Below are 27,544 nucleotides of genomic sequence, written 5' to 3' on the forward strand. Positions count from 1 at the left end.
GCATATTAGAAAACAGCTTATGTTACAACAACAACAAAAAGCCTATAAAAACATTCCATCCCAGGGAAAGCCTCCAGGGCTGGGGAACGGGGGCGGTCAGAGCACATGGACGGTCCAGATCTGGGACGCCCGGTCCTTGGCCAGCTCCCACAGCACCGCATGGTCCTGGTCATAGCCCCGGCCGCCTGGGGGAAGGGGTGAGAGATGGGGAGATGGTCAGAGATTGCTGAGGACCCCACTGGCCGCAGCCCCCCCAGGTGCCTTCTCCCACATACAGGCCCCCTTACCCTTCACATCTAGGATCCGGCCTTCAAACATCTGGCTGCAGATGTGGCCCGATTCACTGATGCTCCACGTCTGGCGGGGCAGGCGGCTCTCAGCCCACAGCACCGCCTTCGAGCCTGTGTTGGGGGGCCCGATCACCTGCAGGCTCATGGTTGGGGCCACCTGCGGCCCCAGGAGGTCATCAGGGACTCTGCCAAACCCGACACGCTTAACACACACCCAGCTTTGAATCCTGGCTCTCAGGGACTGGGACCCTGGGCAAATCTCTTAATCCTTCTGCGTGCTGGATTCCCTGGGGATGGGAACCTCTGAGTGCTGCCTGATGCAAGCAGTCCATGTGAAAACCCATACAAGGTCTGGAAAAATAGCTCCTCCAGGAAGCCTCTTGTGACTGACTCCCAAAGCACAAGATTTCGCATCAGACAAGCTTCCACACACTAACTGCCTGTGTGACTTTCAGCCTGTTACTTAACTTCTCTGTGCTCCAGTTTCCTCACCTATAAAATGGGGAGTAGAGTAAGACCTGCCCCATAGTGCCCTCTGAGGATCATACGAGGCATTCATGTAGAGGGCTTACCACAGCACCTGCCACAGAGCCAGGTTCTCTCCCATTTCAAGTAAGAAGCGAAGCTCCTTCCATGGCCTACAAAGACCCACACCCCCGTAACCTTTCTGACCTCCTCTCTCTTGCTACTTCCCTCCCGCCCTCCCTTCACTGCCGCCAGTGAGGGGAGCTGGCTAGTCCTGTTGCCAGGCAGGTTCCCACCTCAGGGCCTTTCCGCGACTGTTCCCCCTGCAGGGAGCACGCTTCCTGCAGATACCTACATGGCTGCCTCCCTCAAATGCCACCTTCTTTTTTTTTAGATTTTATTTATTTTTTTTGACAGAGAGAGACATAACGAGAGCAGGAACACAAGCAGGGGCAGAGGGAGAGGGAGAAGCAGGCTTCCTGCCGAGCAGGGAGCTTGATGCGGGGCTCGATCCCAGGACCCTGGGATCATGACCTGAGCCGAAGGCAGACGCTTAAAGACTGAGCCACCCACGGGGCGCCTGGGTGGCTCAGTTGGTTAAGCGACTGCCTTCGGCTCAGGTCATGATCCTGGAGTCCCTGGATCGAGTCCCGCATCGAGTCCCGCATCGGGCTCCCTGCTCGGCAGGGAGTCTGCTTCGTCCTCTGACCCTATCCCCTCTCATGTGTTCTCTCTCTCTCAAATAAATAAAATCTTTACAAAAAAAAAAAAAAAAAAAGACTGAGCCACCCAGGCGCCCCAAATGCCACCTTCTTAGGAAGGGCTCCCCTTGTCAGAGCTACTGATACTCCCTGTTCCCCTTTCATTGATTTTTCCTCGCATGCACTTCTCATCCCCTAACGTACTGAGGTATTTTACTCATTTAAATGGTTTCTGTCTCTCCCCCACTACGATGTCAGCTTCGGAAGGGCAGGTGCTTGGGAAATGTTCGTGGAGTGAATCTATCCTTATTAATAGGATCCAAGGTCTGTCCCAGGATATCAGAGCTAGGAGTTCCCTTAGAAGTATCTGGTTCAATGCTCTCGTTTTGCAGATGGGGAACTGAGGCCCAGAGAGGAGCCCACACTGCCCAGGGGAGCAGAGCCTGCAGTCTTCCCCGCCTCCCCAGGGTCCTGGCAGGTGTGTGTCTCTCTCTGTCTCTCTGGCCTGAGGGCAGGTCCTGCTTCCCCACGCAGGGAACCTTCGAGTGCCTGGGGCTCTGGTGTTCCCGTCCCAGCCCCTCAACCAGTACCTGGTTCTTCAGCAGCCCATGCTCGTAGTACCAGATGCAGCTGCCTCCCGCTTGGGGCTCAGAGACCACCACACGGCCCGCCTTCATGTCCTCCACGTGGTCTGGCACCGCCAGGAATCCCCTCAGTGCAGCATTCCAGAGGCGGAAATAAGCCCGGGGCTGGGGGGGGGGCAGGGGGAGCAGAGAGTGAGAGATCCCTGGGGCAGGGATGCTCCCAGCTGGGCACCCGACACCCTCAGCTCTGGAGCCACGAGCATCCCCAGCCCCCCAAGCCCTCCCTCCTGCCCTGAAGCCTTCCTTGGCCCTGCTTCTTCTCTCACACATGTGTATCAGGGATGCATCTGTGGTGCACACCCACGACCACAGACACCAGGACACACTGGCAGAGATGCCCCAGGTCCCCGTGGTTGGGCAGAAGTTTGCCGCAGCCACAGAGCCACAGACACATGCAGCCCCGCCCGCGCCAGCCGACTCCACACCCCATGTTTGCTAACAGGATGGATGCAGGTAGGCATACAGACATGCGCACACACACCCGTGCTGAAGAAAACACTGGCCCGGGTGTGGGGCAGACGCCCGGTTGTCACACATCAGACCAGGCTCTGCCACAGATCAGCCGGGGGTCTTGGATCGTGGTGATGGTAATAGCAGTCAGAAGAACCACCGCTAACCCACTCAAGCACCGTTCTAAGGGCTTTACAAACATTATTTATCTTCAGTCCTCAAGACAACTCCATCACATGTGTTATCCCCATTTTATTTCTTTTTAAAGATTTTTTTTTTTGGGTCTTTTTTGTAAGTAATCTCTACACCTAACGTGGGGCTTGAACTCACAACCCTGAGATCAAGAGTCGCATGCTCTACCGACTGAGCCAGCCAGGTGGCCCCTACGTTATCCCCACTTTAAAGAGGTCCATGGAGGTACAGTACTTGCTCAAGATTGCAGAGCAAATCCTTGTCCATTTCTGTGGACCTTTATTTCCCCATTTGTAAATGTGGGAGCCGGACAGAACCTCCAACCTTTCTTCTAGCAATGCTGTCCTAAGAGTCTGTGAATCTAGGGGCCACACAAAGATCCTCATACAAGGACACACGCTGTCTCAACAGTGTCACAAAAGCAGGCACAGGTAGTCATTTACACACCTCCCACACAACCACGTCACCTCCAGAGCACAGACACATGGATACAAATAACATCACAGCCACAGAAATACCCTGAGAGGGCATACGTGCGCGTGCACACACACGCACGCGTGCGTGCGCGCGCCCCATGGCCATGCCTCCACAACAATGCGCATGTACATCAATGAGAAGCAGGTCCAGACATGCGCTCTGAGACCTGGAGAAACCCAAGCGTTTCCAGGTGTTCCAGTGTTTCCCAGAGGGAGGCACATGAGATGTGGATAAACAGATGGCTAAAAATTTAATGGTTATGTATTTATTATAATGCCAATTAAAGAAAAATCATACACACACACCAAACCCATGATTTTATGGATATCAGTCCCTAGCATAAGGATAAAGTGAAGACAAAAAGTGAGTTGGTTTAGAGAAAAATATTAAGTAGATAATGGTTCAAGAGGAACGACAATGTGGCAAAATTGTGACAAAAGTACCCAAATGCTGAGTTTGGGAAACATGGGAAGCACACGGCCCGAAAGACTGGCACAGACACACACAACCCGACTCGCTACCCACCTGCTTGATGGGGTAGAGGGAACCCACCCTCTGCGTCCCGCTGTACGTCAGCCAGTTGGTGATCTTGCAGCCGCCCACCAGCCACTGGCGGCCCCGGAAGTCACTGTGCTCACACAGCACCCAGCTGGGCCCCACAGGTGCCGGAGATGCAGAGAGCAAGACAGATAGACAGACAGGTGGAGGAGAGGCACAGATGTCAGAACATTCTCCACCTCCTTTTCTCTCATGCTGAGACTCCTCTGCCTGGTGTTAGGGTCCCGAGGGAGGAGAGGGGGGCCGGGAAGTGGATTTCGGATTTGCAGGGCAGAGGAGGGTCGTGGAGGATCCAGGCTGGGGTCCAAGGCCCTCCTCACACTGCCCCTCTCCCTCCTTCTTGGCTGGGGGCAGGGAGTGGAAGGGAATGGAAAGGGGCAAGAGGCCAGGGACCCCGCCCTCACTCCCTAGCAGCCCCTACCCTTGAGCTCGCCCAACACACTCACACGCCGCCCCTGATCCGCACGGACAGCACGTGGTTGTTGAAGCCCTCGGCTTGCAGGCTGCGCACCTCCCTGTCCAGCTCGATCTCCTTCCCCTCAAAGCACTCCAGTCCGTACAGAAAAATGGAGGGCTCTGAAAAGTGCTGGGGCCGGGGGCATGGAAAAGCGGTGAGGCCGAGAGAGCCCCAGCCCCCACCTCGGCCCCAAATTCCAGATACTCCAATCCCCAGATCCATATTTCAGGCCCTCTTCCCTCCTGAGCTCCGCCCCACAGGGCCCTGGACTCCTGGACACTGGCAGCTGGGCGTCCCCCAGATTCTCAGATGCAGCACGTGCCAGAGTGGGCCCCCCACGGCCCCCTCAAACCTCCTCGCAGTGCCAGTTAATGGTGCTTCTAACAGTAGTAATTATAGCAGTAATTATAGCGGTTCTCATGTATTCAGGGCTTACCACCCGCCAGATTCTGTGCTAAGTGCTTTACCTGATCTCATTATAACTTCTCAACAACCCTGTAAGGTAGGTGCTGTTATTATCATCCTTGCTTAACAGAAGGGAAACTGAGTCTGCAGAAGATCAAACCACTTGCTCAAGTCCCTAGAGCTGGGCTTCAGAACCGGGTCTGTCTGCCTGCAGAGCCCAACGTGTACTTGTAAAGCTTGGACTCAGCAGCGACGCTGCCTCGGGGAGAACTCAGCTCTGCCTGTCACCACCTTTGCGGCCTGGAGCAAGTCGCACGACCTCTCTGTGCGTCTGTTTCACATCTGGAGAAGGTTGCTGACGGCAGTGACAAAGCTCATCGGATTAAGTGCAGGGGAAGCATTTTACACACCGCCTGGAGCTCGGCGGTCACCGTCTGCTGTGCTGCCATGGCTGGCCCACCCCGTCCTCCAGACTCTGGTTCCTTACTATGGCCGGGCCGCTTCCCTCCATCTCCTCCCTGGCCCAGGGTCCATCCTTCCCCCTCTCCCTTACTGGAGCGGCAACCCTACTGCCTTGTCCCCAATCCTCCCCACACAGCGGAGCCAGCCCTCTGTCCCACTCCTTCCCGCACAGAAGCCCCTCTCCGCAGTCCGGCCCCTGCCCCCGATCACCTGAGTGCTAGTCCCTCCTGTCCCCAGACCACCTCTATATCTGGGCACACCACTGCCTTGTCATCTTTATGTCAGTGTGGCCATGGGTTCCTTGAAGGCAGGGCCGTGTCTGATTTATTTCAGCGTCCCCAGCGACCTGTCACGGTGGGTGCTCAATAACTCTCTAGTAAGTCAAACTGCCTTTGAAGCCACGGGTTCGGAGGGACCTGGGGTGGTTCTGACGATGACTGGCTTGAAGCTCCAGCAGCCTAGCCAACAGTGAGAAGAGACCCGGTACCTGGCATGCCCCCAGCAGCACCTCCTGCCCCAGGGGTTGCCTGGACCTGGACAAGGTTACTCACCAGGGGTACCTTCTGGAGAGAGCCCAGGACTGTGGAGGCTAGGCAGCCCATGGCTGTGAGAGTGGGGAACTCGCCCTCGGAGAGAATGTGTTGGTCACCCTCAAAGTTCTTCTCATCAAACAGGATCCAGCTGGGGAAGGGGAAGAGTAGGAGGATGTGAGTAGGTATCTGAGCTTGTCCCATCCTGTGCTTGGCCTGCCAGGCCCTCTGAGATGCAGCAGAGTGGAGGCGGACTTGATTGTGACCCCCACCCCCCGCTCCAAGCCCATGGGAGGTCAAGGATGAACAGGCCCTGCAGCAAGAGACTGAGGCCAAGGCTTCAGAAATGACTGGATGAAATCATACTGCCCCTATGGAGGGAAATTTGGCAATATGAAGCAAAACTCTATGCACAATCACTCAGCAGTCCCATTTCTCGGAATCTCGAAACCTCCTTCAGAAACCTGAAATGGCGCATGCACAAAGTTCTTCGTGCAGTGTGGGTGGCCATGGCAGAGTGGAAGCAGTCTAAATGTCCATCAACAGGGGAGAGTTGATTAAACTAAGAATGTAGAGTATAATAACACAGCAGTAAAAAGGAATGAGGAAGAGCTCTTAAAGGGATATAAAATGATCTCCAAACTGTTAAGGAAAAACAAACAAGGGGCAGAACAGTGTTTATAGTATGCTTCCCTTTTGAAAAACTGAGATATAATGCACATACCATAAACTTCATTCTTTAAAGTGTACAATTCAGTGGTCTTTAGTATTCGCCAGGTTGTAGTACACTTCTTTTTGTGTAAGAAAATGGGGAAAGAGGGCAACAAATATATTTGGTTTCTATAGTTATATACAAATTTATATATGAGAGTATATTCGCATATATTTTCAAAAAGAAACAATGGATGAGTTAACTAAACACTGAAAAAACAAAAGATTACCTATGAGGGAGGGAGGGGAAAAGATCACAGGGATAGAGATAGGTCCTACTGATTGACTTAGCTTTGGAACTGCTCTGGACTGAATGTGTCTCCCCAAAATTCCTATGTTGAAGCCCTAACCTCAAATATGATGGCCTTTGGGAAATTCAGATGAGGTCAGGAAGGTGGGCCTCATGATGGGTATAGTGTCCCTATACAAGAGGAAGGCACAGGAGCGCTCTCTCCACCACATGGGGACACAGGAAGAAGGCAGCTATTTGCTAGCCAGGAAGTGAGGCCTCGCCGGGGAGCCGAGAATGGGCCTGCACCTTGACCTTGGACTTCCCAGCCTCTAGAACTGTGAGAAAATAAGTTCCTGTTGTTTAAGTCTTCCAGCCTATGATATTTTGTTACAGCAGCCCAAGCTAAGACAGGGACACTATAAATTTTTTATGTAATTAAAAAACAAGTAAAAATGGAAAGTATTCCTAAAAATTTAAATAAATTAAATAAAATAAATGAACCTAACTGTATATCAGGTTGGTGGCATAACCACACACACAAAAAGTATTATTTCAAATGTCTTAAAAATGATACTTTGAACTGCACATACCAAGTGGGATGTTGGTGAATGTCCTGAGGACAAAAAGAACCACAGAGAAACCTCAAACAGTTTTCACTGCTTTTTACTGTTAGTAATATTAGTAATATAGTTTTGAAACATCCAGCTTCCATCCAAATACCATTGGAATCGGAGTCCCTTGGCAGATAACTAAATCCAAGTTTAGGGCAAAAATGTACAAAATGATCCTGGAGCATCTTATTATACCACGAAAACAAGGAAATTATAAAAAACCTACTGGAGTCACATCAAAAGCAGACAATTTGAAGGGGCTCTCATTTGTCAAAGAGAGAATGATTAGAGCACACAAAAGAATAGTAACTCCAATGGACGGAGGCATTTCAATTACATATAAATCCATGAGTTCATAACAATACTTAAAAAATATTTCATTAGCTCTAGAGATTGCTAGGGCACCAATTCAGAAATTATTCTGAAAATTGATCAAGAGAAACTGATCCTTGGGAAAGGATCAAACTGCCTTTTTTATATAAACTATTTTGGGTAAACAAATAATAGAAAAGGGAAAGCTCTTCTTTATAGAGGTATTCCAGCTAACATATGTAGAAGGAATACCAAAAATCTTAAAATCATCATTTTGTAACCTCTAAAGATATAAGGGGTCTAGGCAATTATCATCAGTGGATGCTAATACCATTAGGTGAGAGGTAAATGACAAATCTTGTTTTTTTTTATTTTATTTATTTATTTATTTTTTTAAAGATTTTATTTATTTTTTTGACAGAGAGAGACATAGTGAGAGCAGGAACACAAGCAGGGGGAGCAGGAGAGGGAGAAGCAGGCCTCCCGCAGAGCAGGGAGCCCGATGTGGGACTCGATCCCAGGACCCTGGGATCATGACCTGAGCCGAAGGCAGACGCTTAACGACTGAGCCACCCAGGCGCCCAAATCTTATTTTTTTTTAATGGCAAATCTTACAATGTAGGGATCTTGATATCATTAAAAGTGGGACAACCAGGTATGTGCCTGAGGTAATGTAGTAAAAAGTACAGGGTACCACTTATATAGTCTTCTTGCCAACAGAACAAAACACCCTGAATCTCATCAAGCCTCCGGATCTACCAGTTTACAGGAAATATGGGACACAAAGGGAAAAAAGGCACCCGAAGGAAGCAATAAGCCAAATTCAGAAGATGGGAAACTTACAGGGCAAATTATTGGTTTTCTTTTCTTTTTGGGGAGGGGGAAGGGGGGATGCAGAAGGAGAGGAAGAGAGAGAATCTCAAGCAGGCTCTACCCCCAGCGCGGAGCCAGACACAGGGCTCCTGGGGGGCTTGATCTCACCACCCTGAGATCATGACCTGAATCAAAACCAAGAGTCCGTGGCTTAACCAACTGTGCCACCCGGGCACCCCTCTTGGTTTCTTTAAACAAATGAATGATATAAAACAAAAAGAAAGGAGGGGAACTGCTATAAATTAAAGACCAAACTGACCAAAAGCAATGTGTGGACCTTGTTTGGATCCTGAGAAAAACAGATCAATTTCACAAAGGCACTTTTTTAAGACAACGGGAGAAATCTGAACATGGCCTGGGTATTAGGTAACACTAACAAACTACTGTTAATTTTATTAGCTGTGATAATAAATTATGGCTATGTGGGTTGGGGAGAGTTCTTTCTTACTAGAGATACATATTTAAGTATTTACCTGTAAAATTTTATGTTGGGTCAGGGATTTTAAATGCTCCACTAAAAAAAAAAAATAAAAGGCAGCGAGATAGATGAAACAAGATTGGAGTTCTTTATCCTATACTACCTACAAGTTTTACGTTTTCCATTAAACCTTTATTTTGCTTGGTTTGCTTTAAGATTGAATGATTCGGGACAGAATAGCTAATCTCAAGGAAGCCGAAGGAAAGAAATCATTTCAAAGAAAGACCTTCCAGCAGCCTGGATTTCCAAGTTGAGTTAAGCGCGCTCGGGGCCGGTGCGGCAGGTGCGCCCCGCTTCTCCCCTCCCCCACGTCCTCACCTGCCCCCGTGGACACGGCAAGACTGGACCTGGAAGCAGGCGGGCAGGGAGGTCTGGTCATCCTCGAAGGAGATGTGGTCGCCCAGGAAGTCGGGGCCGGAGAAAAGCTGAATCTGCAGGTAGAGACATGAAGAGCTGAGAATGGAGGGCGATGGAGTGGGACAGAGAATAGGGAAGAGGAGACAGGCCCCGCACCAGCTCCTTACCTTTGAGACAAAGTGCAGATTGTGCTCGCCGACCTGAAGGGAGGGCCCAAAGTTTCGAGACTTAAGGAGGGTACCAGCCTCTAGCCTCAGTTTCCCGACTCTTTCCACAGCAATCCGTCGCTCAGGCCCGTGTTAGCTCCGCCCCTTCTCAGGGGCCCCGCCCCCACGCTCCCCGCGCGTGTCTCCCAGCCCCGCCCCCGCAGCGGCGGGCCCCGCCCAGGCCCCAGGGCCCCGCCCCCCGCGGCTGGCGCGCACCTGCAGGACCGGCTGCAGCGAGGCGAGGGCGCTGTTGCCCGCGCCCCAGTCATAGCAGTTGCGGTACACGCCCTTCTCCAGCACGTACTGCTCCCCGGAGAAGCCCACCTTCTGATAGGCCACCCACCTGCAGGGAGGGCGGGGCCCGGGTCAGCGGGGCGGAGCCGGCGCCTCAGAAGAAACCGCTCCTGGCCCGCCTCGCTCCCGGAGCCGGGGTCACTCACACGCCGCTGAGCACGTGGATGGCCTGCGTGTGGGGGCCGTGTCGCGCCAGCTCCACGTCCGGCAATGCCTCTCTCACCTCCACGCCATGCCCCTCGAAGTCCATGGCCTCAAACAGCACCACGGCCGGGTCCCCAAAGTCCTGGGCCCCAGGGATAGTCAGGTCTCTCCTGCCCACCCACGGAAATCCCTGGGAGTGCCCAGACCCCGGGGACGCAGCCCACCAGGGGACTTTGCAGTAAGGAGATCAGTGTGGCCTGGGGAAGAGCAGCCCGAAGGCAAGAGGCTAGACCTCAGGGAACACTTCCAGGTGCTCTGGAGGACTGGGAAAGAGGACACAAACTCTTCTCTCAACAGATTGTACTTGCGGGCGGGGCGGGGGGTGGGGTGGGAGATGTCTGGCTGTGGCCACAGGCAGAGGGATGGCCCAACTGCCCTTGCTTACCGTCCGGATGACCCGCAGGGAGGTCAGCCCCTCGTCAAAGCCTCCCCAGTGTGACCAATCAGCATACTCCCCCTCCTCCAGCAGATACTGGTGGCCCCGGAAGCCTGCCTTCTGGTAGCCCACCCAGCTGGGGGAAGGCGGAGGCGGACAAACAGACTTGGTCAGGAAGGCCCACGGATGTGTAAGACAGCTGCCCCCACCCCTAGGCAGCCCGGGCCATTCCCCAACCCCACTGTAGAGGCCAGAAGGGAGGATGAAGTAGGAGGAAAGTTTCAGAGTCCTCACCAGCCCCCAAGAACTCGCAGGGACCCCACAGAGGCCAGGTGGGGGCTCTGGCTGTCCTCTGGCTGCTGAAGGTTGTAGATGTCTCTGCTCACTTCCCAGCTCTGGCCCTGAAAGCCTGTGGCCTCATAAACCACAACCTGGGGGAAAGGGGGGTGGTGTGAGGGTGGTGGGGAGCCATCTGGACTGAAACACACCCAGCCAGCCCAGGGAGTCCCTGCCCAGCATTAGTTAGCCCAGAGCTAAGTCCTCCCACTCTCACTAAGCTCCATTCTCTTAGGTAACTCCTGTCTCTTCTCTTACCTCTAACCTCCTTACACACCAAAAGCCAGTTCCCAGTGAGCCCATAGGATTCCACCCTCCCAAACCCAGCTTCTGTTCCCCAGCACTCTCCTCCCCTGTCTTCTGGTCCAGACTATGATAGCCACACGCATATACACATCCCATCCAAAGGCCCTCTTCGACCCTGCAGCGCAGACTCCTACCTTGGGCTCCCCTGGCTTTTCCACACTCGGGCAGCCCTGCAGAGGAGACAGAGCTGAGACACCAGCCCAGAGGTAGAGGAAGAAGACAGATGGGGCTGGTAATCCAGGATTTACTTGATCCTGAGACCCCTAGAAATGGCCAACCCCTTGTCTTCCCTCTGCCCCAGCCCTTGGGCTAATTCCCCCTCTCCCAGATCCCATTCTCAGCAGGAGCCCCCCAGGCCCTGCCTCTTCCCCCAACCTGCAGGATGAGGTAACTTGTGACCACTTGCCCCTTACCAGTCGCATGGGCTTCAAGGAGCCCACCCTGGGGTCTGATGTACCCCAGGCCTCTGAGGTGGGGTACTCTCCAGGCTCCAGGATGCAGGGAGTGTCTTCAAAGAAGGGTTTGGGGTACAGCAGCCACCTGGGGGGGAGGAGGCAGAAAGGCAGCTGTGGCCCAGATAGCCAGGGACACAGATTGGTGGTTGGGGGGAAGGTTTAGAGGGGAGAAGAAGGTTTAGGGGAAGAGGCCCCCATCGAGTCGATGCTGGAGGATATTTCAGACCCCCATAATCTCTTGCAGTAGCCACTCCATCCATCCCCATTCCTCTGGCCTGGCGCTCTCTAATTTCTCACAGCTGGAGAGTTCTTTCCCGCACACATACCTGCTTAGGGGCCCCCAGTAGTTCCCCGTTAGCCCCACAATATAGTCTAGCTGCACAGAGGCCCTTTGATCTGTCTCCCTGCCATACTCCTGGGCCTCACATCTCCCCACCTGCTGCTTTCTTGGGCCAGACTGAACTTTCAAGGCTTAGATCTCTCACCTCTGGGCCTTTGCCGGTGCTGTTCCCTCTGCTAGATATACTCTTCCCCATTCAATTAACAAATATTTAGGGGCATCTACCCCAGGCCAGTCCCTGCTTCAGGCATCAGGGAGAGAGTAGTGAACAAAACATACAAAGTCGCCCATGCCCTGCTCTCATTATGCTGAGATTCTTCTGCGGCCAATTCATCCCAGCTGAGGCGTCTCCTCCTCCAGGAGGGTTTCTCTGACCTCGGGTTGGTTTGGTGCTTTTCTGTGCTCCCCCATCCCAGGACTCCGATCACCACTGCCTTCTTACTTGCGCGTCCCCTCCAGTAGACTAAGCACTTCTTGAGGGCAGGAGTTGTGTCCTGTCACCTCTGGGTCTCCAGCACCCAGCACAATGAATGTTAAATGAAGGGATTCCAGAATTGCCCTGACTCACAGTCCTGCAGAGACAGTGGCAGATTCCACCTGCAGGGGCCTCTCCGGGCCCTGGGAGTCCTCCAAGGCATCCGTTAGCTTCACTTGCTCCCCCTTGAGGCCCTCCTCAGAGTACAAGATGATCTCTGGGCTAATGTAGTCCTGCAGAAGAGAGGTGGAAAAGGGAGTGTAAACAGCCCCACCTCAGAGACTACCCCCCACCCCGCCCCTAACTGCTTTCCCAAGCCTGTCCAGCCAGGGCCCCAGGGTGCTCCTGGGAGACCTTTGTGGCCAGCAGCAAAGAAGCCAGAGGGTGGCTAGAGTGTTCTCTGCAAGGTGGGCCAGACAAGCCTGAGACCAAAGCCATCTCTCTGGTGCTGGACCTTTGGTCCCTGTGACCAAAGTTCCCAGCAGGAGCCTGCCAAGTGCCATAGGCCATTCGCCTTGCCTCTGGGTAGCCTGATAATCCAACCCAGAGATGAAGAGGGTGGACAGCTGTTTCCTGAGTCTAACTTTGACTCTTTCTTTGTAAACAATTCCTGCCCTAGTCCAGACTGGCTTCTACCTGCATCTTACCCCGGGCAGCAGCGGATCCTCTCTGCATTCTGGGTGTTTCTCTCCCGCTAAGAATCATTTCATTCCCTCGCCCCTTCAGCAAACGCTTATGAAGCCCCTACTGAGTGCAAGGCACTTCGCTAAGGGCACGTCCTACTCCATCTCAGTTGGCCCTCTCAACGGGCGTTCTTACTCCAGTCACAGGCTAGGAAAGTGAGGCTCAGCGAAGTTAGGCGGCCCGCCCGAGGGCACAAAGCCTGGACGTAGCAGGGCAAAGAACAGAGCAATGTAGTTTTTGTTCACTGTTGCAACCAGCACCTCCCATGAGCCTGGCACACACTCGGCGCCCAATTCATGCTGAATGAATGAAATGAAACTAGGGCCACCTGACTTCAAAGCTCTCGTTTTTTCTCTTCTATCTCGTTACTTCCTACATGAAGATGAATTTATTGTGAGAAGCTCACAATAAACCGTCCACAAACATTTGTGTGTTTCTGGAGAGGCTTTCAAAACCATTCCCTCCTTTGCATAGCTGGGCCACTGCCCTGGTTATGACTCGTCAGCTCTCGCCCTCTTACCCAGAGGATTGCAACAGCTGTCTTGGAGTTATTCGTACTTTAATTAAAAAAAAAAAAAAAGTCTGATAGGCCCTGCTTTTAGAGTTAGGGCTTTCTCTTCTCCCTAGTGGCCAAGACGGTTTTGTCAAGCTCAAGTTTGGTAGTTTGTAAATTTGTGGTACAAAAACAGTATTGTTTTTTCCCACTTTACAGATATGAAACTATAATGTTGACTGTGCCTTTTCAAACCACACACCTCTCCCTTCAAATTCAGAGGTGCCCCTCACCTGGAAATCACAGCCCTGCCTGGTCTTCCTGAGTCCCGGATTTCTCCTCCTGGCAGCCAGAGGGATGTGTATAAATCCCTAATCTGATTATATGCTTTTCCTGCTTCAAGTCCCACCCTCATACCCTACCTTGACCATGAGTCCTGCAGGGCAGAGAGCAGGTCTCCCCCACCCACCCACTGCCTGGCATGGTGCCTGGTACACAGCAGACATTAACCAGTATCTGTGAGCAAATGAACAAACATCCTAGCACCTTGGGTCTGACCATGGGCCTGAGATCCTGGGCCTGGGGGCGGGGGGGGGGGGTTGGGCCAGCACCCACAGCCACTCCCACCCATTTCTGTTGCCCTAACCGAACCCTTCTCCAAGTCCAGCTCAAATTTCCCCAGGCTGCTCTCCCAAGCTGGGGCTTGGCCTCTGTCTGCCCCCTGCGTCCCCAAGCCACGCTGAGCTCCCCAGAACTCCTTTCTTCCACAGGTGGGGCTCTGAGGTCAGGAATCCATAGTAAGCCCCCTTCAGGCTCCTCACCCATATGAGTTCTCCCGGCCATTCCAACTCCAGGCACCTGAGGGTGTCCCCATCCTCAGGGCCTGGAGCCTGGGGAAGACGGGGCAACATCTGGTGCCCACTCCCAACCACTCACCCGGACAACCCGCCTCAGGGAGCCAATGCCTTGGGTGCTCCACGCTGGCCCCGAGACTCCTAAATCCGCATCTCCTTCAGGCAGGACCAGCTTCCGGCCCCGGAACTCTGGCTCTTCGTAGAGCATCCAGCTGTGGGCACAGAGACCCAGGGTCACTGGTGGGGAGAGGATGTAGCCACAAAGCAGCGTGGCTGAAGGGGTTTCTGCCAGGTTGGCCTAGGTACATCTCACCACCCTGACATCCCCCAGGTCCACAAGCAGCCCCCTGCCTCGCCTTGGCAGTCAGCACTCACCAGCCTCGAACCACCCTTACAGAGGCCATGCAGGCCCAGCTAGAGGTGTCAGCAGTGTCTTCCCAGACCTCCCTGCTGCTGCCTTGGCAGCCAGGCTCCGAGAAGAGGATCATCTGGAGAGGACACAGAGGGAATCCTCAGGCCCTGTCCCCAGATCCCCGCCTCCCCCATGGCCTCCCCCCGCCTTACCTTTCCAGGTCTGATGTTCAGCTTGCCCTGGGTCTTCAATGCTGGGCTCTGGCATGGAGGGAGGTGATAAAAAGTCTTACGGTGTGGCCTCCTTACTGCCTCCCTGCCACCTGTCATTCCAAGGATCCCACATGTTCCCTATTGGCCTCCACTCCCAAAGAGCTGGCCCACAGAGAATGTCACCAACCTCCAGGGACCTCATCACCCCATCCCAGCAGGTGAATGCCTATCACTCCCTTTCCCCAGCTTCCAAGAGATCAGAGCCACTAAGCCCTTTGGACTCCACAGCACAAGCCTTCTGCTATGTGAATAGGGAAACTGAGGCCCAGAAAGATGTAGCTTGTATAAGATCACACTGAACTAGACATCACCAAGCCTCTGGCTTCTTGAGGCTCTCTTCCCAGTGCCACGATCCTCATACCATCCAAACCCTGCCCCAGATGAGGCCAGGAGCCCTCCCTTGCTCATCGAAGGCCTCACTCACCCACCCCTCCGGGGGCCGGGCACAAGCAGGCTTCTCCAGCAGTGGCCTTTCGCTGCACAGCAGGGGCAGCTGTCCTGGCACCTTCCTGAGCCCCGGTGTCATGTGGGGTGTCAGAGCAGATAGTTTTGTGCCCAGTGGTTCCGAGGTGGGGGCCTCCTGTGTGGTGGGCACCAGACCACCAAAGAGAAGGCTGCCTCCAAGACGGGAAGGGGGCCTGCCCCCTGCTTGCCACTCTGGCCTCAGCTCTGGGTGGGGGCCCTTGGCATCTGCCACATGTTTCTTCATCATCTCCAGAGGAGAACAAGAGACCTGGGGGGGCCTCGCAGGGCGAGAGTCCCAGGAGGGGTTGGACTCGGCTTTCTCCTGTCTGCGTTGGAGCTTCTCATCGTCGCTTAGGTAGGGGTTCTCTGGTTCTTCCTCCTCCTCTTCCTCCTCCTCTTTCCCTTCTAGTGTGGGTGCCTCCTGGGGGCCGGGTCCCAGCACCCCTGGTCCGGGCTGGTCCTCCTCGATGGCGGGCAGCGTAGCATACATAGCCAGGTAGGAGGAGCGGGGGGCTCGTGGCAGCCGGTGAGTGCGGAGGATCTCGGGGGGCTCCATGCTCCGCAGAGTGTCCAGGAAAATCTCCAGGTCAGCAGTCAGGGCCACCTCCTCCTCCCTGGATGTCTCTGGGAACATCTTGCCCTCGGTGGAGTCAGGGACAAGCTGGGCCTCCAGGCTGGCCTCTACTCCCATCAGCACTGGAGCAGGTGGGCCTCCTGGGCTGGGGGACACCTTGCCCCCTGAGGAGGGGGCAGGGAGAGCAGCAGCGTCCTGGACAGCCACTTTCTGGGTGGGAGATGGGGCAGCAGAAGCACCAGGACCCCGGACAACCTCTTTTTGGGTGGGGGATGAGATGGGGCTCACTTCAGAGCCCTCAACAGCCTCTTCCTTTTGGGGTGATGGGATAGTGGAAGCAGTCAGGCCTCGAACAGCCTTGTCCTTGCTGAGAGAAGAAGCAAGGCCGCCGTTAGTACTGTGGACAGCCTCTTTTTGGGTGCTAGGGCTGCCTTCTGGGGCCTGGACAACCTTGGTTGGCTTGGGGGATGAGGTGGCAGGAGCACCAGGGCCCTGCTCAACCTCCTTCTGGGTGGGGGATGGGTCAGCCTGGACACCGGGGCCCTGCGCTACCTCCTCCTGGGTAAGGGAGAAGATAGGGACATTTTCAGAGTCCTGAACAAACTTATTCCTTGGGGAGGATGGAGCAGAAAGCCCTCCTGAGTTTGGGACTGCCTTCCTTCTTGTAGAGGTTGGCGGAAGAGGCTGTCCAGGGACTGTAACAACCACCTCGCTCTTCACCTTGGGCAGTATGGTGGCAGGAGAGGGATCTGTGAACCCCTCCCTTTTTACAGAGGGCAGGGCCTGGGGTCCCCTGGGCTTGACAGTGAGCTGGGTCCTGGGGTGAGTGGGCACTGCAGGCTGCTCTGGGGGGCGGACTGGGTCCAGGGAGGGGGTAGGGGTCTGGCGTCTGGGAGAGGAGGGTGACGGTGCATGGCCCTGAGAAATCTGGAGAGGGGGCTGGGTGGGGCTGGAGACTCCCTGCACCCTTGGGACCTCATGGGCTCTGGAATCTGGGGCTCTGCTCTGGTCTTGGTCTGGGTGAGCTGCAGGGACTTCCTGGTTCTGAGGTGCGTGAACATCCTCTGGGATGCGTGCAGGGACCAGAGCAGGTTTGTCCTTTGGCTCTGCCATCCCTGTCTCAGGGAGCTTCCCCGAGCCCACACCCCCGGTGCCGCCGCCCAGACCCGGACTCCTTGGCACAACAGCCATGGGCCTGGGAAGCCGGCTGGTGGGGGTGCTACGCTCAGCAGGTACAAGGCTACTTAGCAGCTCCCGGGCTTGACTGCGGCTTGGTGAGCCCTCAGCCTGGGGGCTCACCACCACCGCCCGTACGGCGCGAACAACTTTGCGGCCCCTCAGCAGGGCCTCGCCCGACAGCATCGGCCCCGCGGTCACAGAGCTGTTCACCCGTCGCTCCAAGTGCCCTCCCACCACCATGGTGGTCTGCATGGTGCGTGTCACCCGACGTTCCTCGAGGATCCGGGGGCTCCCGCTGATGAGACTGACACCTGGGTGGGGGCTTGGTTCACGGGGCCCAGGCAGGGGCACCAAAATCTCAGTCCTGGCCACGGCTCCCAGGTGTGTTGGCTCAGTCCTGGGCTCTGGGGGGCTGCCATCACCCTGGCCTACGGCCTCCTTCAGCCTTCCCACTGGCCTTTTCTCCTTAGGGAGTAGCGTGTACTTCTTAGAAAAGACGGGCCCATGGCTCTGGCCGCTCTTGCAGCCGGACCCATCCCGGGGTCCCGGGTAATTTACAGGCATTTCTTCCCGTGTTGCAAAGCCGTTGACTTCCTCTCGACTGTGGCTGTACTCGAACATCTCCCGGGGGGCTTCCGTCTGCTCCCCCGACACCAGGGACATCTTGTGAAAATGGTGTCTCATCTCTCCCTGGGCAGGGGGCAGCCGCCGCCACATCAGCATGGTGCTCACCACTGGGGCCTCAGCCTGAGCCGGGGGCCCGCCTGCCTCCTCCATGTTGTGCCCTGGCCACCTGTCCTGAGGTGTCCTCGGCTCCTTGTGCTCCAGCTCCCTGCAGATGTTGCCGGAGGAAGAGAGAGAGGGTCAGGGGGTGGGGAGGGTGGCTCTCGGCAGTACAGAGTAATGACCCCTGCCAAGCTCAGGCTCGGTCGCCCCAGGCAACTCATTTGACTTTCTGGACCTTTGTTTCTTCACCTGTAAAATGGGCGTGCTACTCCCAGCTCTCCCACCATCTCCCCACTTTCAGATGATCCCCAATGCCAGGGTCCTTCAAGGGGTGAAGCTGAGGCCTGAGCCTGGAAGGAGAGAGAAGGGAGAGAGCAAAAAAGCCTATGGGTCGGACTCACTGGTCTACGGATGGGACTGTAACTCTGCCCAAGGAGCCCTGGGTCTAGTCCTCCAGAAGCCAGAAACTAGAAAACCAGGCAACTGTTCTGACCCTGATCATGACCATGATAAGGGGAGGGAAGGAAAGATGGGCTGTGGCCTCCGGCAAAGCTGAGCTTCCCTGACCCGATCACTTCCTAGCTGGATGACCTTGGGCCAGCCACTTCTCCCCTTCAAGCTTCATGGGCCAGGCACCTTGCTAACTGCTTTATGTTCATTGTCCTTCTGAATCTTCAAAAGAATCCCATGCATTTGACACCTCAAAGAATCAATTATAAACAAACATTCCCATTTTGTAGATGAGGACAAAAAAGGCTCAGGGAGGTTAAGAAACTTGACCAGAATCACACAGCGGCAGAGGCAAGACTTGAACCCCAACCCTAAGCACTGGACCACCATACTAAACTCCCTAATGTAATAATTATCTGGTGAACCAAGACTCTATGGTTTGGAGGTTTACTTTTAAAGGGGGCCATAGTAGTCCTGGAGGGACCACCCAGGCCCCACTCCAACTTCCAGGCTGTGCTGACCAGGACAATCCTATTCTGAGATCCCAAGGACCCAAGAGGTCAGGCTGTTCATCCTCAGCCTCAGGTCGAGCCTGTCTTCAGGGCCATGCCTCTCCAAGAGGCAGCCCCCAGGCCATTTATAAGGGAAGTTAAGGCCAGAAATGCACCGCTGTCCCCACCTCCCCTCCCCCATCTCTATCTTCTTCTCTCCTGAGAAGCTGGTGGAACCCAGAACTTTGATCCTGCTCTGTGGCCCTAGCAGTGACTCAGATTTTATGAGGAACAGAGATGAAAGGGGCTGAGGCCCAGGGAAGCCTGACTTGACTCCAGAACCTTGGGAGCTCGGACAGGGTCTGAGTGGCCCTGGAAAAGCCTTTCGTAGGGGGAAGGTAGGGAGCTGACATGAATCCCAAACCCTTCCCCAGACCAGAATTCCTGAGAGCAGGACACAACCAGACACCTGTGGCTCTAGATCAGAGCCCTTTGCCCGAGGCCGCGACCCCCTCCCATCCTCACTAAGGAGCCCCTTTTCTTCCAACAGAACCTTGTCCTGCTTGCTGGGACTACTGCCAAGGAGCTTCACCCGCTCACTGAGCCCCCTACTGAGTCTCCTCTTTATTTCTGCAATAATAATAACTAGGATTTCACTGAGATTCCCTGCCCCTGAGGGCATTAAGTGGCAGAGCCTGGGTTCTAAGTCATCGATTGACTGATTGACTGATTCGTTCATTCAGGGCTAATTGGGTTAGGTAATGTGCTGGGCCCTGGTTTGGTTCCCCCAAAGGTGGTATCCTAGGAGTCCAGGGGTCCAAAGAACTGGACCTAAAAACAGGAACCACATTTGGAAGGCCCCATTGGTTTTGGCAAAGCAACAAGAAGAGCTTCAAAGGAAGCCATTGGTCATCAGATCAGATACTGTAAATGACCTCCCAGCAATCAAAATTCCACGCCTTTCTCAAGCCAGCCCAGCCCCTGAACAACACTCCTGACAGTCCCTCATTCCATAAACATGTGGTCATTGGCTTCTGCTTGCACACTTCTGGGGATACAGAGGTCACCATTTGACAGCTGACCTGTCCTATCCCTGGAGAGTCATGACTGCTAGAGTGTTCTTCAAACTATGCTGGAATCTGCCTGTCCATAGCACCCCCTTTCGTCCTTGCTCTGAAGACACACCCCACTGACCCAGGATGCCTCTCCTAGGCTAGCAGAAGTCCTCATCCCCAGAGCCCTCTCTTCTTCAGGGCCCCAGACCAGAAATGGGTCTGTTGGCAGGGTGACTGTGACCTCCAAACAAGGTGTGTGGGGCGGGGAAAGGGAGAGGCTGAGGAGGGGGCGGGGGGAGTGTGGGAAAGAGCGTGGTCTAACCCAACAAGTCCTGGATTCTCCCCGCTTACCTGTGAGTCACCCCCAAACTAGGCCAAACCAGTCCACAGGCCCATAGGCCCACAAACACATGCTGCGTCACAAAGGCCCACCCCGACACCAAGACAGACATCAGCACAGTCCCACCGAGTCACACGGGCGCCAAACCAGCGCACACTTACGCAGACTCGGTCAGACACGGTTACACACACTCAGAGAGACTCAGTGGACACACGAGGCACACGCACACACACCCAGAAACACACAGACACAGTGACACGTGTCCACATTCACAATACACACGGTCAACTCGCAGCCCTCCTCCTCCTCCTCGTGAAATCCGCCTGCACTCAAGCACAGACACATGGATGCATGCATGTCTTCCACAGCCCCACGTGCAGCCCCGACTGTGCCCCACCTCCCCGCCCCCCCCAACATCTGCCAATCCTCACCCAGGAATGCTTCCCCCAGAAAGGGGTCATAGAAGGATGATATCCCCAGAGGTCGGCGGCCGGCCTCTCTAAGTGAGCCCCTAGCCTCCAGCCAGAGTCTGTCATTAGCTACCTCGTCCCAAAATAGCCAGGGAGTGGCAGGTCGCACCCGAGTACCCTCAGCTAAACCTGCTGCTTCTTCCTTCTCCTCTCCAAGGCCTGCCTCCTCCGCCCACCTTCCCTCTCTCTGCAGCCCTTCTCTCCCAGCTGGGGCACCCAAGCAGGTCCCTGAGCCAGCCTGGGTCTCACCTCTCTCTTTCTTGTCACAGGACGACGTACCCTGACTCCTGCTCCGGGGCCTGGGCGTTCCTGATGCTGCCAAATCCACCTCCATGGGGTCACTGAAAACCCTATACAGCAACCACTCAACCCTCCACGGACGGCACAGGGCCAGCAAGCCCTCTGGGAGAGGCAGGAGAAAGTGGTGCTTAGAGCACAAGCGTCCAGGTTCAAGTTCTGACCCCTTGACTTTCTAGCTGACTTTGGGCAAGTGATGTGACCTCCCTGAGCCTTAGTTTCCCTATTGCAATGGGGGCAGTTAACAAGATTAGTCCTGCTTCATGGGGCTTTCTGAGGATTTAAAAGAATTATGCTTAGGGGGCGCCTGGGTAGTACAGTCGGTTAAGCTTCTGACTCTTGGTTTCGGCTCAGGTCATGATCTCAGGGTCGTGGGATCGAGCTCTGTGCTCAGTAGGGAGTCTGCTTTGAGATTCTCTCTCTCCCTCGCCCTCTGCCCCTCCCTCCTGTATGAGCATGCTTGCCCTCTCTCTCTCTCTCTCTCTCTCTTTAAATAAATAAATCTTTTAAACAATAAAAATAAAAAGAATTATGCTTAGAAAATAAGCCATGGGGCCCCTGGGTGGCTCAGTCAGTTAAGCATCTGCCTTTGGCTCGGGTCATGATCCCATGATCCTGGGATCGAGTCCTGCATTGTGTCGGGCTCCCTACTAAGCAGGGAGCCTGCTTCTCCCTCTCCCTCTGTCTGCAGCTCCCCTTGCTTGTGCCCCGCCGCCCGTCAATAAATAAATAAAATCTTTAAAAAAAACCCAAAAAACAAAAAACCAAGCCAGAAATAACAGCCACCACCATCATCATTAGGAACTTTTCAGAGCCCTCTTTGAGCCCCACTGCCCCTTCCTGGTGGCCCTAGAGACATCACCCCCTCCTCGGTGAGTTCTAGGGGACCCACCCTTCCACCTCTGGGCCTACCAGGCAGATCCAGGAGAGTCATTTCAACACAAATAAAAACTGAGGCTTGGGAACCTCGCGCCTGTTCCTGTGGTCACCACCCAAGGGCCAGGTGGGGTCGTTATTGCTGCGACTAAGGCGTTGGTAACAAGCATCCCTGCTATTTGGGCGGCCCAACTCCCTGGAGTTCAAAGCATGTCCTGTGACCACCTCTGCCTTCCTCATCTCCAGCTACCAAATCTACTCAACAACTCAAGTCCCAGAGAGGTTAAGCAGCTTATCCCAGGACACCCAGCCCTTTGGCTGGGCACCTATTCCCAGGCTGGGTCTGTGGGGGGTATTGCTGAGAAGAAGGTGACCCTCCCCCATCCCCTCCATGACAGGCTATCCCTCTCTCAGGTAGACAGAGGAGAAGAGTGGCAATAGTCCGCGGGAGGTAGCCTGTGGCTGAGGGGAGGGAGAGGAGCGCAGAGTGGGGTGGGCAGGAGATGGCACAGTCAGCTCATGCTCAGGGAGCTGAATGAATGGGCCTTGAGTTGGAAAAGCCCAGAAACCAGGCAGAGACCCAAGAGGGGGCAGCCAGGCCAGTTTCCCCTCCCGCTGTCGCCCCATGTGGGGACCGACCTCTACTCACCGTCCGTGTGGGGACCCGGGCGTCCAGTGGGCCCAGCGCTCCTGCTGCTGGGCTGTGGCCTCCTGACGCGGCGGGGCGCTCAGTCGGGGCTCCTGGGGCAGGTCTGTCGGGCACCCCGAGACGGGGCGGGGCCCCTGGGGAGGATCCTGCCAGCCCCTGGATTCCTCAGGGCCGCAGGGGTGGAGAGCTGGTTGGGCCGGTTTAGGTTCCCCACCCACCTCCCCAAGTGCCTGCCCATGCCCCTGGAGGGTGACAGTGAGGTGGTAGTGGGTCCTGGCAGAGGGACACTGGTGTAGGGTCCGGGCTGGATGTGGCAGGGCTGGCCCTGGTGTGACAGCCTCGCCCTTTGCCCCCTCTGCCGTGGGGAAGGACGCTGGGCGGGGCAGCAGGTTTTCCAGGTTGCCTGGTGGCTCAGGCCTCGCAGGAACCTCGGGGGCAGTGCCTGGAGTTCGCGGGCAAGCGCAGCCTGGGGTTCCTTGCTCCAAACTTCCAGGAGCTGGCACCGGGCCTGAGGGGCTCTCCAGTCCCACGGAGGCATAGTTGGCCAGGTCAGAAGCACTGCCCACAGCTGGCCTCTGTAGGCGCCCCAGGGGCTGAGGGGGCTCCCCTGAGCTGTGTCGTCTCCTCCGAAGCCAGGAACCACGGCTCCCTGCCCGAAGGTCCCATTCTGAGCAGCTGTGGGACTGGGCCTAAGGGAAAGCAGAGGCAGGGGACTGGTGACGGCACTTCTCCCTACCCTCCAAGCTCCCCCCTCACCCTTGACTGCCCTCCTGGGCACAGGAGAAGCTGAACAGGACTCTGACACCAAGCAGAGCTGCCCTAAGGGCCACGAGAACTGGACAAAGGGTAGAGCTCTGGGAAGGCGCTCAGCATTTCACTTACCCCCTTCCGTTCTGCATATGAGGGAAGTGAGGCCCAGAGGGGACACTGACTTGACTAAAGTCACTAAGTGAGGGCTCAACTCTCAGGCCAACTGCCACCTTCCCAGGCATCCACAGGCCTCTGGCCCTTTGGCAGCAGCTTCTCTGGGGATTAGGGGCTGCATGGACGTGCCTGGTACGAGTGTCTATGGCCTCTGCTGACTCCAGGCTTCCAGAGGGCTTGTAGCCAACGCCCCCCCCAACCCCGTCCCCCGACCCCCGTACTCTAGCAGCCTGAGAGTCCCAAGCACACCTGGGAGGCACCTGGGCATAAAGATATACCTGGGCCATGAGGGATCCAGGGAAGAGGGTTCCCCTGAAAGTGGGACAAACCTACCTCCATCTGCTATCTTCCCCTGGGGCCCAGCCTGGCTGTGGGAGTGAGGGGAGAGGGCCATATGGACACTGCTCCCAAACCACTAATTTTCAGGGACAGGCTTGTGTCCTTGGCAACAGAGGAGCCAAGTCTGGGGTCAAAAGTCCTCCTAGCAGGGGCCCTTGATCCCAAATACCTCGATTTACCCATCTGTGAAATAGGTACAGCCTCTTGCTCCCAGGGGCTAAATACCTCAAGAGACAGGAGGGCACCATGATTAATGTGGGGGCCTTGAGCCAGGCAACCCAGGCTCAAATCGCAGCTCTGCTACCTCCCAGCCACAGTCTCAGTTTCCTCGTGTGTAAAATGGGTATGATAATAACAGCACCTGCTTCCTGGGAGTGCTGCGAAGACGGTATGAGATAAGCCGTGCAGAGTAACCAGCACATAATGAGTACTCAATTAAATGCGAGTAATTACTAATGGTATTCGGGACCACAGACACATGGCTGCTTGAAGGACCGCCAGAGGAGGGCTTCTGCTCCTCCAAAGGGAGGACACCCTGTTACTGTTCAAGCCATGGCTCAGGTCCCCACTGAAGATGGGAAAACTGTGGCCAGAAGGTTAAACCACCGCCCAGCTTCACCCCTGGGGCTCCGTGCCAGGAAGTGGGGAAAGGGGGCCGGAGAGGAGACAAGGTCAAGCTAAAGGAGGGAGTGCAGAAAGGGGCCTCCTGGGCACAGGCACTGAGTAGGAAGCTCAGGCTTCCAGAGCATCTAGGTCCCTTGCTGGATGTCCTACACCCATGACTTTCTTTTTCACAACAACTCTGAGCGGCATTCTTGTCCCTATTTTTCAGATAGGGAAACTGAAGTGGGGAGTGATCTCCACAGGGTCACACAGTGAATCAGTGGCAGAGGGAGGATTAGAGAGCTCCAGGTGCCTGACTTGTTAAGTCAGGGTTCTCAGGGCTGGCCCAGCCCCTCCCAGAGCTTCTGACCCCCCTCCCTCCCCTCCCACCACTTCGGATTCTCTCTTACCTTGAGGCTGACGTTGCTGGTGCTGCCCAGGCCCTGGGTTAGGTCAGGGCAGCTCCGGCCACCCCAGGGCCTAGGAAGGAAGCACAGGGAAAGGAGTGAAGTAGCCTCTTCCCCTCCCACCCTCAGACTGGACCCTGGGGCCCTCCCCTACTTCTCTCAGGGCACACAGGCAGGATGAGCTCCTGAAACCTTAGGAGTGGGTGGGGCAAGGTCTACGCAGCAGCCTCCCTTCTGCTCCCTCCCCCAGCTATCTACTCCCCAAAAGAGAGAAAGAGACAGGAGATGAGCTTGAGACAAGAGTGGGGACTAGGTCTGTAGCAGGACCAGAATATACAAAAAGGACAGCACCTCAATAATTCCAAAGCCTGCCATTTGCTGAGGCCCTCCCAGCGCCAGGCTTAGCCTTAGGTATGGCGCTCACGTGATCTCCTTCAAGCCTCACAATAATCCTAGAAGGTGGATATTATGTCCCTATTTTTCAGATAAGGAAACTGAGGCCCAGAAAGGTGAAGTGACTTGCCTGGAGTCACACAGCTGGTGAGCCTGGGAGTTAGGACACTAGGACTGTCCCATTCCAAAGGCTGGTTGGACATCATGGCACTAATGGGGGCAAGATGGGGAAAAGTGCCTTGACTGCCTGCCGCCCCCCACCCTGCCCCTGCCCAGGGGCAATCAGCAGGGCTCAGAGAGGCCTGGGCCTTAGTGCTGGAGTCCCATTACCACATCTGGTGAGAACTGAGTACAAGTGCACGCATGGGATGTATCATCACGCTGACCCATGAGCATGCACAGTCCCTCCCCTGTCCTCCCAACCCCTGACTCACCAGCATGCCAACCTTGCCTCCTCTCAAGTGGGGAAAGGGAGGGGCAGTGCCACCGGGGGCCTATAGGGCAGGTTCCTGCCAGACCAGGTAATGGGAGAGGGCGTGGCTTCCAGGTGGGGGCGGGCAGGGCAGTGGCAGGGTGTGGGTACCCCCTGGGGCACCCAGGCTTCCAGGCTTTCCAGGGTGGCTAGGCCCTCCCCTCCCCTCCCTCTTCGGTGTGAGAGAGCAGCACAAACCCCTCCTCTCCCTCTGCACCCGCCCAGTCCTCAGGTACCCCACCTCTCCCAGGGCTGCTAAAGACAGCTGTGTCATGATAAGATCAGAACAAATTGCCTGGTAACTAACAGATACACAACACCTGGTGCCTGGGAGCACATTCCACGCTCTTTTCAGATACAGGGCCCGTGAGCCACTGGGGGCCTCTTCACTATCCCTCCCAGCCATTCAGCTTTGCCATCCAGAGCCTTTTTCCTTCCACTTAGACAGTAGCTATCAATGAGTGGGCTCAGAGAGAGGAAGCAATTTGTTCAAGGTGACCAGGCCAGTGGCACCTAGGGTTAGGACGGAAGTCTGGCCCCCTGGCTTGCAGTCCTGAAATCTCCCCAGGCAAGAGAGCAGCCCAGCGCTTCAGGACACGGGCTCTGGAGTCGGACTGCTTAAGCTCTAACCCCGCCCCCACCACTTCCCTGCTGTGTGACCAGGCAGGTGATTTCACCTGTCTGAGCCTCCGTTTCCACATCTGAACCACATGAACTACCTGCCTCATGGAGCTGCTGTGCGGATTAAATGAGATAATCCAGGTAAGGCAGGATGCAAGAGGCACATAAAGGTTTATTGTTACTACAGTCTGGGATGACAGGGGAAACCGTCCCCGTGGCATCTGAGGGCAAACGCAGCGCCGTCGACGACAACTCAGGTGCCTGTCGTGCTCAGGACAAAGGGAATGCAGACCAGAGGGAAACTGGCCTGTGACGTGACAAAGTCCACAGGGGCAGGGGGAGCTCCTACGTTTGCCCTTAAACTGGCTCTGGAGAGGAAATCATTATCCACGGGCCGTCGCCTGACTTCGGGAATTGCCAAAGTTTCAAAAGAGCGCAGGTATTTTCTAAAGACCATGTTCACATTCATATATCCAAAATCGTAGTACACTGACACGTATATTTTTATGCTCTCAGACACTCATACACGCTTATTTGAACATCCACTACCCTCTAACACACACACACACACACACACACACACACACCCCTAGGGGCGCCCCTGCAGCCCTCCTCCATCCCCCTCACCTATCCCGGGCTCTGGCCTCCTCCGGGGTCCGCTTCCCCCGGCGCTCCCTCCGGAGCCCCAGCCTGGCCAAGCCGCGGGCCAGGCGCGCCCCCAGACTCCCGTGCCGCTCGGCCATGGCCAGGGCAAGGCTCCGGGCTCCCGGGCACCACAGCGCTCGGGGGCCACGGGGGCCACCCGGATCCGCTCCTCAGCAGAGAAACGCCTTCTCCGGCCCGCCCCCTTGAACAAACAGCGGCCCCGCCCGCACTCCGTGCGGGCGGGGGACTGACCCAGAGGCGGCCCTTGCCCCAAGACACGGGGTGCGTTCTGCAGGGGTCGCTCCGCCTGTGCCCCACTTCTCCTCCCCGCTCTTGCCGTGCTCTCCGCACGGTCCGCGCTACTTCCTTAGGTCTCGGGAGGCTCCAGGGGCACACCGGGGGCGAGCGGCCCCCAAGCTGGCCTTGCACGAGGTGGGCAGGAAAGGGGAAACTCGGGCGAGCGGGGGCCGGACGCGGGGCTGAACGACGGTCGTCTCTCCCCCCGAGAAGGAGGGGCTAGAACGCGGGGGCGAGGTCGAGACGGGAGGGGGCATGGTCTTGTCGAGTGGATGGGGCCTAGCCCGAGGGGTTGGCCTCTGGCGCAGGGCCAAAGGGGTGACGGGGTGGGCTTTAAACCCGGACCTTGATTAGGGGATGAGCGAGGCCGAAGCCGACCCCGCCGTTGCCCCGCCGCGGTGGGCTCCTGAGAGTTCTCG

At 55.8% G+C, this 27,544-nt stretch overlaps 1 protein-coding gene across 1 annotated transcript; it reads right to left on the reverse strand.

Moving 5' to 3' along the window:
- Positions 1–27,260, reverse strand: CRYBG2 (crystallin beta-gamma domain containing 2). Its single transcript, XM_081817799.1, has 22 exons — positions 26,811–27,260; positions 24,701–24,770; positions 22,425–23,113; positions 15,277–17,902; positions 14,793–14,840; positions 14,604–14,716; positions 14,311–14,440; positions 12,291–12,430; positions 11,341–11,467; positions 11,062–11,097; positions 10,580–10,716; positions 10,295–10,421; positions 9,852–9,991; positions 9,628–9,754; positions 9,373–9,405; positions 9,167–9,279; positions 5,653–5,782; positions 4,224–4,363; positions 3,745–3,868; positions 2,047–2,205; positions 288–447; positions 1–185 (listed from the first exon to the last, which is right to left on the reverse strand). The coding sequence occupies exons 1-22, from the start codon at positions 26,924–26,926 to the stop codon at positions 97–99; spliced, it is 5,574 nt and encodes a 1,857-aa protein (XP_081673925.1). The 5' UTR covers positions 26,927–27,260; the 3' UTR covers positions 1–96.
- Between the last annotated feature and the right edge of the window lie 284 nt (positions 27,261–27,544).

The sequence above is a fragment of the Leptonychotes weddellii genome, chromosome 4 (genome assembly GCF_054177405.1).
Source record: "Leptonychotes weddellii isolate Sample4059 chromosome 4, ASM5417740v2, whole genome shotgun sequence".
NCBI classification, from domain to species: domain Eukaryota; kingdom Metazoa; phylum Chordata; class Mammalia; order Carnivora; family Phocidae; genus Leptonychotes; species Leptonychotes weddellii.